Source organism: Anser cygnoides, chromosome 1 (assembly GCF_040182565.1).
Source record: "Anser cygnoides isolate HZ-2024a breed goose chromosome 1, Taihu_goose_T2T_genome, whole genome shotgun sequence".
NCBI classification, from domain to species: domain Eukaryota; kingdom Metazoa; phylum Chordata; class Aves; order Anseriformes; family Anatidae; genus Anser; species Anser cygnoides.
The window spans coordinates 65,487,697-65,500,439 of record NC_089873.1 but is presented as its reverse complement, the minus strand read 5'-3'; the positions used below and the strand labels follow the sequence as shown (position 1 = coordinate 65,500,439).

The window sequence follows — 12,743 nt, the reverse complement described above, 5'->3', positions numbered from 1 at the left end:
CCCCTGAAGTTTGAGGCTTGTCTGTGCCCCGAAGGAAGAGAATTTAATATTGCTTGTAAAATCCCTGTCTCTGGGTAATCTACACTATTTTATCTCTGGACGAGCTTGTTTTCCACACAAATTCCCAGTGTTTTTCTAACCTTGCTGAGCTCTTGATCACTGCATGTGTTTTGTGCCTATTAACACCACGAGATGACTGCGAGAGAAAGTTGGGTGCTCTTACCAGGTTTAAAGCATGAAGCTTTAACTCTTTTCCAGGCTTTCTAGATAAACCCCATGGCAAGGCAGAATAGAGGGTCCTGTCGGCTTAGGAATTGTACTAGTTCATGTGGTTTCTCTCGCCTCCTCAGGGCACGACTCCTCACCTCCGGATGAGCGGCCCGATGAACATCAACCACTACGCGACGAAGAAGAGCGTGGCGGAGAGCATGCTGGATGTGGCGCTGTTCATGGCGAACGTCACGCAGCTCAAAGCGGTGCTGGAGCAGGGGACTTCCTTCCAGTACTACATCACCCTCATCGTGCTCATCAGCATCTCCCTCTTCTTCCAGGTGGTGATCGGGATTCTCCTCATCATCAGTGGTAAGGTGGCTGTCGAGATGTGTATGCCCTTGCACGGTGCTGCTGGCAAAGGGGTGGGAGGGAGAAGCCCCTCTCCCCAACCATTCATTCATTATCTCTTCATTATCCTCACCTTTAACCAATGCCACAGTTCTCCTACTGCCATATAGACAGTATGTTAACACCAGTGTTTCAGGCAGGCTTGCCCAGTGCTCCATCTGACATGGGAGTTCCAGCATTTGAGTCTCAAACACATGCCCACTATTAAAAGTGAGCAGAACACCACCTTTTCCTGTATATCCTACGTGCTTTCTTATATGGGATATGGGATCTGAGGCCACAGAAAGTCCTGAGGCCCAACCACAGCAGGATGTTTCCAGCCTTGTCCCCTGTGTCACCCAGCCTTACCTTGGCACGTCCCACAGCCATGCAGTGGGTGTCATATGGCACGTGCCTGGCCAGCACGCAGCAGTGACTCGGCTGCTTTGGGTTGGCCATTGTAGGGCCATGGCACCCACATGGCAAAAAGAGACGCGTGACATAAAGGGAAGATGGTTTTCCCCTGCTCTGTCCTCCTACCTTGTCATAGGGAAGGCTGTGCCCACTGTAAAGCTCCTGGGACCATTCCCCCAGCAATGTGGCTGCTGTGTCCAGGGCCACCATGGACATTTGCCAGGCAGGGAAGGCTTGCAGGGGCTGGGGGACTTGGAGTCAAGACACAAATCACGTTTTGTTTTTGCACTGAATCACACAGCTCGCCTGAACCTGAATGACGTTGCAAAGCAACCCCACCTGAATATACTCAACAATGCTGCCACAGCTCTCATCTTCATCACAGTCATCATCAACATCTTCATCACAGCCTTTGGGGTGCAGAAGACAGGCCTCTACCCTACCAGGAATTTTCGACCTTATTAAGTCAAGGGGCAATGGAGCCAGGTAAGAAAGGGGTGAGTCCCCATCGCTGCCAGCCCCTGGAGGGGCTCTCAGCCTCAGAAAGCATCATTGCAAGGTGGATAAGCAGAAGGCAATGCTGCACGGACACACAAAGCCTTTCCAGGGGCATGCTGTTGTCCTGCGGGCACCCAGGGTCATTGAACAATTTCCTTGTTCAATGGGAGAAGGAGGATTTCCTTGCTTGGTCTGTAAAGCAAGAACACCAAACATCCTGACTTGGTTTCAGAAGACTGCGGATCTCGTGCTAGATACTGATAGCAGTTGTGATCCAGAGCTAAATTTGGGAAAGAAAACCGGGCTCATTCTGGGAGGTATCTGAAGATGCAGCATTATCTGAGTAGAAAAAAGAGAAGGTGCTTGGGAAGCAGTGGGGAAAGGGGCTCTTCACCCTGGCTGGTGTGGTTTGGTGGGGGCCATTTTAAGAAGCTAACTCTTATTTTCAGGAGAGAGCCTTGTGAATAAGAGTCCAACCAAACACTTGGGTTCAGAAGTCAGGTCAGATGAGGGAATGGCATCTTCTTACGTCGAAAGTCCTTTAAGTCAAGAAGCAAAGTTCAAATCTCTGGCTCACTTGTGTAGACACAGCTTAGAAGGAATAAACTGGGGCAACAGCCAGCAAGAAGGCTTGATAGACACACGACATGATGAGGGAGGAAGCATTTCGGACTCACCATGAAGGCCAAAATCCTCCATAAAACACCGCTGGCTTGGGGCCTAGCGGGGGTGGGAGCGCTGAGGAGCTGCAGCCCCCACGCACAGCGGTGGCTGTGGCACTGATTGACCCGCTCCGTCCTGCCTGCCCCCCTGCCTGTGTGGCATGGAGAGGCCTGCCCCGACCTTACAGCGTTTCTGTCTGTCCTGCAGGACCCGAGCCATGTGCCTGGTGGTGGAAGATCTCCTCTGTATTTGCACCACCTCAGCAGGACCCCGTCAACGAATGCAGAGAACTGGGTTAAACTTTCCAAACTCGTACGCGTTTCCTGGCATGGCAGCCCCTTGCTGTGATGCTCGTGCAGTTCTGCAGGGGTGACAACTTCCACTGCTATCTGAAACCAGAGCAAACTTTGCAGCGATTTCTAGAGAAAGCTGCAGAAACAGCAGCAGGTACACAATTTCAAAGCGTACTTCTGTAAATCTCATCTCTTATTTTAGCTGCCTGCTTCACGTATCCAGTATCGGCTCATTGTGTAGAGAAGACTGGACAATTTACTTTGCAGGATAAATAAACATAAAATGTCCAGCTTTTTGGCTCAGGCATAATTTGCTATATTTAAAGCAGTGCTGTCTAATAGTTTACCTCCCAAATGTAGAAATGGATTTCTCAAACTAAAAAAAAAAAGGTTCTCATGGGAGGATAGGAAAGTGTGGGTATGTCAACATGGCTAAAAAGAGTTCAACTATTTTCCTAGTCATTTAAAAATAAAATTAAATGAGAAACAGTTATGAAAACAATCATACATTTCCAGTATTGGGAAAATAACAATGACAGAAAATAGATATCATGATCTGATGTCATTGCCAGGGACCCATCGGGAATGCTGTCTGAGCAGCCTGACAATAGGTAGGAGAAAAACATTATACTTAATGAGACATCCTAGGCTAATTGCCACGATGGGAAATGACAAATGAATAGTGTATTACTTTACAAATAAACCACCATAATTTAAGGTGTTATTACTAACATCTATGTTTTTAAATATCTAATCTTCACATTAACAATATTGGGAACTCTCTTGTACTGCAACATTTTTCCTTATAAAATTTTGAATTACTGATTTTTCAGATTTTATTGAAAGAGTAAAAATGTTGGATCCTAAATTTTATAAATATGTAATCATGCTAAAATGGATATTTTAGTAGCCTGGCATAAACCTATTTAAATAAGTATATGCTTTTCTGATTATTAAATGATTTTTTTCCTTCATATGGCAGAATCAATCTGGCTATTTCATTTTGCATAATCTTACCACCACTGGGAAAGAAATGACATGGAAATTTCTACGTATTAGTCTTCAGGAGCTACTAGCAGTGACTGACATTTTAAAAAATATTATATGATATTTAAAGATATGGGCAGATTCCATTTATACTCCATATCTGAGTTCACAGAACAAAATTTCTGTTTAGAGGTGGCCCTTCTTTTGTAGGGAGATCATGAGCGACCTTGCCAACAACAGCACCTGGGTAAGGCTGCGGGCGGCACCAGGTTGTGGCTGCAAATCACAGGGGCTATTTTGCAGCTGCAGGGCAGTTGCATAGAAAGTGCAGGTGGCAAAGAACAATTATGTTATTTTCCAGAATTGTAATTAGCAAAGTTGAGCACTGTCCTGGGCTGTTCTGTGCATCAGGTAAAGACTCGTCCTCCACTTTGTCCCGGGGATGACAGGTCTGGGGTGGCAGGGAGTTTGCTGCCTGTCTTGGTCCTCAGTTGCTGCTGACACCAACAGCAAATGGGGGTGGATGTACCTGAGATGCATCTGTTACCCTGCTCTCCTCCAGAGAGAGCCATCACTGGAGAGGCAGAAATGCTAGATTCAGACAGTGGAAAACCATCAGCTGAGGGCTTGCAGCCACTGCTGGCCAGCTGGGTTGATGAAAGGGTAAAAAATGGTGCACCCTGTCTGCAGATCCCAAATCCTGTGAGTCACTGCTTCACAGAGCAGGAGGCAAAGCAATTAGCATGGATGAGTGACTGCAACAAAAAGAAAGGTTCATCTGGGAAAGACGCAGCAAGGGGAAATTCATTACCAGACCTTTAACTTCAACATCACCGTCTCAGAGAGCTGCCAAGTCAGGTACGGCGGCAAGTGAGGCTGGCCCGTATGGAGAGGGATTCCCGATAGCTGGCAGAGGGGAGCAGAAGACCGGCAGTGTGCTGGAATGCTTCTCCTGTCACCTTGAATTACCGTTTCCCATTTTAATGGGATCGGAGTCATAAGCAACCTTGGCTGCCTTTTTCCTTCTCTCTGTCTGACCCCTGTTTGTGCCAAGCTTTTTATACCCAAAGGAGGCAGAGCTGAAGTGAAGAGGGTATGAATTTTAATCCAAGTAAGCAGTTGCCATTAAAGAGCTGGCTGCCCGTTGGCATAGGTGGTGCCAAGCACCCAGCTCGGGTCTGGACTCACCTGCAGCCTTCTGCAGGAATTGTCCCCTGCTTGCAGGAGAGACAACTTCATTCTCTGCATCATTGTCCACAGCACTGCTGCTTTGCTGGGGCACACATTTGTCCCATGTTTCTGCCCTGCTCCATGGGATAAGGAGACAAGACAGGAGAAAGTCTGTTTTGTTACCATCCCCTTCTCTAGGGCACCCTGCCTCAAGGGGTCTACAAGAGGTCTTGCTCCTGGCCAACCTCGCTTGCAGCATCTCGTTGCCTACAGCCTCAGCTACAAGAGGCCAGAGGAGCAACAGCTGGTTCCTAACCTCTGCTGTGTGGTGATGTGGGTGTGCAAGAAACACGCAGACAGAACTGAGCTCTTGTAGGAAGACAATGTATTTATAAAATGTGGGGGAGAACCAGTACATCCCCCCAGTTCTAACAGAGAGGTGGCCCAGGGGTCGTCTTGAAGGCACAGAGCCACTTTAAGGCAGATAATTCCAAGGTACAATCCAGATTTTTAACACAAGGCATTGGTATCTAAAAAGTGAACAACATCAGCCATTTTTAGGCAATGAAAAGAGGTGAGATGTTCATACTAGGCAAACATTAAAGACAAAACAAGTCACATTACTGTTTTCACACAATGCATTTCTCAGTCCTTCTTGGTTTCCGTTGCTGAACCACAAAACAAACCTCAGGCCCAAACACACTGGGGAATGAAAGAGTCCTGATGGTGGAGCTGGCGCCTGCGGGCAGAGCCACCTTGCAGTGCAGCCCGCCCTCGGGAGCCCCATGTCCCCAGCCCGGCCACATCCTGCTGCAGGGAAAGCCTGTTCCTGCAGCGTGGCCCACCGTTTCCCCAGCCGTCCCCAACTGGGGACCTACCGCAGCAGCTCCCTCCCTGCCTGTGCACCTGGTATGAAGGAAATGGTGTGCAACCCATTTCCTCCTGCCTCCGAGACAGGACGTGGCCAGGATGCACACGCAGGCCAGGAATGCGGGGTAAACTTCACCGCAATCTCAGGCACAGCTTCCTCAGGATTCCCTGCGACAGGAACGAGGCTGACTGCCGGGGGAGGTCAGCTTCCCTGCCTTGGCGGAGCCAGGCTCCCTGTAGCACTGTGCGAGCTGTGCCGATCCCCAGGGTGAGCCCTCTGCAGCAGCAGAAGGGAGCCCCCTCTTCATAACTCTGTTTGGAGGGGAGGAAAAAGCTGCAGGTTGTTTAGGAAGAGGGGCAGCAGCCTGGCACTGCTTGCCCAAGATTTCCTGCTGGCTGGCAAGCCAGCAAGCATGTAGCCCGTCCTCTGCTTGCAACCCTCAGCACTCTCTGAGTTTGTGGGCTGGAAGATGGCTTCTGGCCCCACGGGCTCTCTCCAAGCTCCTCCATGGGGGCTGCCAACTAGTACCAATTAGTATTAATTGTGTTTACCACCGCATTGCTCAAATACCAACGAAGAATGCCCATTGTGCTAAGAACAGAAGAACAGTTGTGATGGCAGTTTTTACAGTGGGGACACCAGCCCCTAGGAAACTGGACCGAACCCCAGTAAGTCCTTCCATGTACACCAAGGAGTCCCTACGAGGTAAGCAGCTCTGCTTGCTCCTGGTCTGGGTTACAGGCGTGCAGGACGGAGCAGTCACCTGGCCAGCTAAAGCACGGGGACGAAATCCTATAATTCCGCTGGCAGTGCTGGAGCAAGGGTTGCACCCTACTTTCTAATCCACTCTTTGCTGGTTATCCTCCCTGGTGAGGAAGAGGAGTTACTCATTATCACATGTATTATATATATTACCTTCCCTGCACCTGACATCAGGGTTACCACCAAATCCACCATCTCCCCATCTGCAAAACAGGCACAACACCGTTCTCTGCTTCACGGGGCCAAGCTGCTAACGCCTGGCTGCGTCCCCGCTGCTCGCCCCCTCTGCCAGCCTCTCCCCATGCCGCAGGAGCTGCCTGACAGAGCCAGCCCGGACAAGCTGCAAGCACAGCCTCAGCATCTGGAGAATATCTCACTTGCGTGCTCATGAGGTTGTGCCTGTGTCTGCGAGTGAAGCGCAGGCTCCGACACGAAAGCACGACCGACACTGCGTGTTCCAGGCAGAAACAGAGCTTATTGCAACACTACATCCCCGGGCTCTGGCCTCCTAAACTCACATAATGCATTAAAAAAAAAAATAAATAAATAAAGTTGACAGTTGTCAGCCTCTTCCCCCTCCACCCAAGGGCAGCATTTCGTTCCTTACTGTCTCCATAGGAAGAGTACTTTCTCTCATTAAAAAGACTGCTCTGGCTTGGGCAGAAGGCTGAGGCTGTCTCTTTTTAGATATTCAGCATCTATATTCTGGCAAAGGCTCCATGGACTGAGAGACAGAGCAGTCTCTCGCATACTTCTCACCATAGCTGCACACTGAAGCTTCCTTAAATCGGGTTGACTCCATCAGTCCCAAAGCCCAGACTGAGGCAACCAGATGATTTGACAAGATTTACATCTCACGTGCCAGGACTTGCATGTTCAGTTTTCTACTGCAATAGTGGAACCTGATGGGCTCGCCAAGCACCACAGAATTAATAACAAATGAATACCAATTCCGAATTGGCATCCACTCCATCAGTCTGAACGCAAACAACTCTAGTACCATGTCAGCATCGCTTGTATGCTGCATACCTCCACTGCTCACTTTTCAACAGCTCCCCGCAGAGCTGGGAGCCATCAGCAGCATCCTATGTCACACTCCCTGCTGAAGTGTGAGATCAGTAGCAGCCTTTTCAGCATTGTACAGGGACCTTAAAGCTGCAGTGCAGAGCACTGACTGTGCTGCTGTGGATCTTTGGATTCCTGCAGTCCTGTAAAATGGTTTTAGGGGTAAAAATCTTGCCTTGCATTAGTGGGAGTTTTAGGGGCTGAGAATTCGCTCTAGCATCAGGCTGGCTCTTCCCACAGCTCTTTTATTGTGCCAGCATGGGTCTGCCCATCGTTTTATTCACTCAACCCTCTTCTGCCCTCACTGTTCCTTGCACCCAGTGCAAGTGCCAAGGCCTGAGGCCACCTCCCCTGTATCAGGCCAGAGCTCCCAGGGCTGTTCCAGAAGTGAAGCACCAACAGCTGTGCCAGTTCTTCCACCAATGCAAACAAGCCTGCTCTTTAGATAAAAGCCAAACTATGATAAGACCTCACTCTGAGGCCATAACTTATTAAATTAACCTTTAGATGCTGCATAAATGTACAGGATTTAGAGAGCAGAATAATCTGTCTCCTCTTTTTCTAACAAAATCACAATATCTCAATTAATAAAATATTGCCACTTCTCCCTGCTAGGGTTTCCCTGATATTGTAAGGACAAACACGTATGTCTGTCAGATAAGGTTGCAAATTCCTCCTGAGATGCCCTCCTAGCATCTCTGTATAACCCCTCCACTATCCTCAGGCAGTGGATCAATAATTCAGGGAGAGTTGAAACATCAACCCCTGCCACCTTGCTCAGCTGCAGGCAAATGTGTCTCTCATGGGAACTGTACTTGGGTCTCAATCCACAGCCCATAATTTACTGAATGAGCGCAGTTTCTCATAATGATTGAAGTGAAGAGCACAGAGGAATGTCTAAGCACCAGCAGCCTAAAGTGCCTATCGACTCCTCCTCATCCAGATCTTTTTGGGGTCAGCACACGGGCATGTGGACACAATACAGTTCAGAGAACATATTTTGGTCCCCTGTCCAAAAGTATGGATACCAGAGAGATGGGGCAGGGGTTGAGAGGGAAGCAGAGGGGTTTTTTCCATTACATTTTTTTTTCCCTTTTTTCTTCAAGTATTGAAAGAAAAGCTGCGTTCCTGTATATAAACCATTCTGGGCTTAGCCGAGATCTTTGTTTGCTTTGCACCACGCAAGACTCGACAGGAAATATGGCACCTCTCCCGCTGTGCCATCCACCAGACTGCACGGCAGGGAACACGACTACTTCACTGGGCGACAGCTTCCCCACACGGCTTCCCAGTGAGATGCGGATCCCACGGTTTGGATGCAGTGGCTCCCAAGAGAAGCTCCTCTAGCCTGACCGTCCCGTCGGAGGGCTCTGGGAGCAGAGGGAGAGTTTGTGCGCTTGGCTGTGTGCCTCGATAAAGTGCACGCCGGGGCGAGACGGTGGACGGTGCTGCCGGGCAGCTTTGGTGTTGAAGGCTACAATGTCTTCAGCTGGCGCCGGTTCCACATGCCCCGCTTCGAGTGGAACCAGTGGAAAAAGTTTCTCAGGGAGAGGCGCTCCACTTCCAGCCCAGCCTGCAAGATCCTGGCAGAAAGGAAAAGGGTAAATGTAGGGAAATCTTGATGACAATGATACCAGGGGGCTTAGGCACGGGACATCTCCTTTAAGCAGTCCTGTTGTCAACACACCATGACCAAGCTGAAGAGTCCAGGAGAGCTCAGGGTATCTCCTATCCACAATCAGGCATCTAATGACACTTGCTGAGTGTTTATAGACCCCTGAGAGCAGGACTGGTTGGGAACAGGCCAGCTGCATGTGCCAGGTGAGGAGGAAATCCCATCAATCCAAGATGGGATTGCTTACGTTGTTAGACTTTTCCTCAGTGAGCTGACAGAAAAGACACGAGAGGCTCCAAACCTACAAACCCTGAGGCCTATGATTTGTACAGCACAGGCCCCACATCATAAACTTCTCAGAAACCGTAACCCTACCTCGTGATCCTAAAATGTCTCTCTGACAATTGTTCTTATGGGTGATTGCTATACGTAGTTTGGAAAGTTTGAGGGACCCAAATTGTGCACTACACTGATTCAAGAAGACAAAGTCTCCATTATCACCAGTGCCCAATCTGCCCATGGCCAACCAGCAGTGTGACTGGAAGACATCGGGAAACAGCTCCGCTCTTATCAGTGGCTGTATTTTGGGTACACTCACATACTGGTTTTGAGGTCAGGACTTCCTCAAAGACTCTCCCTCACTGCCCAAGCTGATGGTTGCATTCACCACCTCCATCTCCTCAGATCCCCACTCCCTGGTCATTGTTCTTCTGTAATCTAACATGTCTCCCCTCCTGAGCACAAGACTGATGACAATGGATACTTACCTGTCCAGGAGTTCCCAGTCTTCTCCTCCCCAGCGGTCCCGAAACTCTTTTGTGTTCATCCCTCCGATCTTGTCCAGGTCAGACTTGTATATGCCTAGAAGACCGAACCCATTCACCTCCCAGTAGCCTGAGGACAGCACAAAAGAGGCACAGGCATGTTGGTGCTTTGAACCATCAATGACTCAAGAGTAATTTGCTTTTGTGGGGGCTCAGGATGACCACCCCTGTCTAAGGGAAATCCTATGCCCAGATGATCTATGTCACTTTCCTCCCCCTGACTTGGGTTGCTTTCCCTCACCCCTGGGCTAGCAGCTGTCCTCAAGAGGGCAGGCTGCTCCCCCTAAGACAGAAATTGATGGAAAGGAGTAAAAGAGGGGCTTTGAGGTACTCAAATCCACTGAGAGCTCTAAGAGATGACAAGGAAAAATATCATATAAAGGACTCTGGTCTCAAATGCCAAGTACCCAACATAATTAAACACCATCCTCTGTCTGATGCACTCTCACCTGGTGGCACTGGTAGTACCTTAAGCTCCAGACCGTGATAGCAACAGAGGACCAAGTCTAGAGGTTGCAGGCACCCTCCTCCTTTCCCCATTCCCCGAGGTCTGAGCACAAGGGGCTCTGCTCCCTCTTACCATCAGGCCACTGCGGGGACGTGCCGCAGTGCAGCCTCATGACCATGGGTGCGAAGGCCATCTTGCCTTCCACGCAGTGCTTCCGGACCGAATCGATGATGCTGGCTGGGAAGTGGATGTGGAGGTCGCAAAGGAAAATGATGCTGTGCGGATCCTGGAACCAACCACATCAGTTAGGAAATAATAGGGTGACTTTAAGTGAGGCTTTCTTGAGGGACAGGAAGACAGAGATATGGGAGTCAGCTGAAGAAGCACTCATTGCTAGATCAGAAACTGAAATCCTAGGGGCTGGCAGAACTGCCACTGGCTGGCTGTTCAACAGTAGTTATGAGATTTTACAACTATGATCTGGCAAAGCCAGTATCATGAAGCTGCTACTGATGATTTCCCTCCTGTCTCGTGGTCTGAGCAGGTGGGCCAAGTACCTCATGGGCCCCAGGGACTGGTCTGCTCAGACGAAGGGGCGAGGTCCTTACTCCAGAGAGACAGGAAACACACTATGTTTGATCTGTTCTGTTGGGCTATTCCCTAAAAACCAGCATGTTCAGTATGAAAGGCAAGAGGCAGTGCCGGACACGTACCAGAAACCCTCCTATCCACCCGACAGCTCCCCAGGCTTACCGTCACGAGGTCTATCCCTGCCTGCAGCCCAGCAGAACGTTCGAAATTCCCCGTCAGCTTCAAGTACCGATAGCTGGGGGTCAGACAGGAAAGAGAAGTTCAGTGTCTGCAGGTTCATAAGCACAGAAAGCACCCCTAGCAGCACTACGCCATGGGTGTCATGCTGAGGAGCTGTCCCTCACCCCTGTGCACCCTCAGGAGGAGGACAGCCTTTGTGCAAGCATGCAAGCTCAGCACTACCCCAGCTCCCAGTGTGCCCTGAGGGTCTTTCTCACGTATCCAGCAAGGATAGGGCAGTTCTTAGCAAAAGTCCTGCCAGCTCTATTTCTATTGTACCTCTGGGACCCCCTGGCACTGGAAAGGGCCAACCAAGGCTGTCTCAGGTCAGAATACAATAAACCATAGAGCTATTCCAGCAAGAGGAGTCCCTGGAAGTCTCCACGCTCATTTCTTACAGCTTTCTTGTCTTCTCTGGCTTCCCTCTCCCCCATCACTGTACAACTTGCTCTCTGTCCTCTCTTGCACACTTGAACAAAACCCTGGAGAAAAGAGATGTACCTGGGTGGATGACTGCAACAGGTATTGCCTTAGAGTTTTGTAACACTATTATAGCAGCATACATGTAAGCACATTATAACAACAATATAGCATGTACACATGCAAGGATATCATCTTCCAGTTTCCAGCTGCAGGAGGCTGTGGATGGTCAATGCACAGAGATTTGCAGATGTGCTGCATTTGCAGGAATATATTTGTGAGTAGTTTTATGTGACCAGCCAGCACCCTCACCTGTGCAAGCTAGACCTTTTCAGAGCCTTCTCTACATCCATGTCATCGCTGCTGTAATCCGTGATGATGACGTTGAAGTAAGGATCCTTAGTGACTCGGAACAGCTCTTCCATGTCAGAGATGAACTGCAGCACCCAACGTGCCTGGTTTTTCACTGGTTGTATTGCAAGAAGGGAAGAATCGAAGGAAAACTGATTTCAAAGATGGCATGGCTTTCAACAAGCAAGGCTTCTTGCCTCAAGCCCTGTTAACATTGCAGGGATGCTGAAATAGGTCCAGGCTGAAAACTTGGACCAAAGAGCCCAGAAACTGGTATGGGCTCTTTCCCAAGGTGTGACAGGGATTTTCTCCGAGACTTTTAAGTCCCATGAGGGTAGGTTCCCCTTACCTGGCACCACGAAGTGAACCACGGCACGGTGGTTCCAGGAAAAGCCCTGGGGCCAGCACAGCTCTGGCTCTTTCACCACAGCCATCAGGTGCCGCCGGCGACCCCACGCCAGGTTCCTCATGTTCCTCTCTTCCTGCTCGTCACCGCCGATGCCCTGCCAGCCCCGTGCAAAGATGTACTCGGAGAAGCGGACAAGACGCTCTCCCTGCTCCAGCAGCTCCAGCTCCAGCAGGTAGCGGCTTCCCCGCATGCGGTCCTGGCGTTTCTCCACATTCACAATCCGCTTCAGCTGGAACTGCCTGCAGGAGACACGGCCAGGGTGAGCATGTCCCCTGTACACCAGCCCCTCTCCCATCTCCGCCCTGCTCGGCTCATTTGGCTCTGCCAGGCTCTTTCCTCCTGGGTTAGCACAACCCTTTTTGTCCCCAGCTTCCCCCCCTTCACTGCACCACTTCAGAAGTCCCATGGGAAGGCTTAGCACCTGTTTCCTAAATCCACAAGCATGTGGGATTAGACCCAGGATCCCAGCCAAGAGAAAATAGTTGGCAAAGGAAATGAAATAAAAGGTGACACAGAAAATAACAAACGTGTCTGAATGATTGT

The 12,743-nt window shown here is 49.8% G+C and overlaps 2 protein-coding genes across 5 annotated transcripts in view; one reads left to right on the top strand and one right to left on the bottom strand.

Annotated features, from left to right (window-relative positions):
- Window positions 1-3,442, top strand: part of NINJ2 (ninjurin 2) — a 46,647-nt gene extending 43,205 nt beyond the window's left edge. For all 3 annotated transcript variants that reach the window (XM_066990236.1, XM_013173004.3, XM_013173005.3), the window contains 3 exons: window positions 351-582; window positions 1,316-1,500; window positions 2,383-3,442. In XM_066990236.1, the coding sequence (XP_066846337.1) occupies window positions 372-582; window positions 1,316-1,479 (375 nt within the window). In that variant the 5' untranslated portion in view covers window positions 351-371 and the 3' untranslated portion in view covers window positions 1,480-1,500; window positions 2,383-3,442. The remainder of the gene's footprint in view (window positions 1-350; window positions 583-1,315; window positions 1,501-2,382) is intronic.
- Window positions 3,443-4,993: 1,551 nt separating this feature from the next.
- The window catches only part of B4GALNT3 (beta-1,4-N-acetyl-galactosaminyltransferase 3), a 60,340-nt gene continuing 52,590 nt past the window's right edge, over window positions 4,994-12,743 (bottom strand). The window contains exons 15-20 of one of the 2 annotated variants that reach the window (XM_066990225.1): window positions 12,141-12,439; window positions 11,753-11,906; window positions 10,964-11,036; window positions 10,343-10,496; window positions 9,706-9,832; window positions 4,994-8,906 (exon numbers count right to left, since the gene is read on the bottom strand). In XM_066990225.1, the coding sequence (XP_066846326.1) occupies window positions 8,798-8,906; window positions 9,706-9,832; window positions 10,343-10,496; window positions 10,964-11,036; window positions 11,753-11,906; window positions 12,141-12,439 (916 nt within the window). In that variant the 3' untranslated portion in view covers window positions 4,994-8,797. The other variant, XM_066990226.1, reaches the window with a different exon arrangement.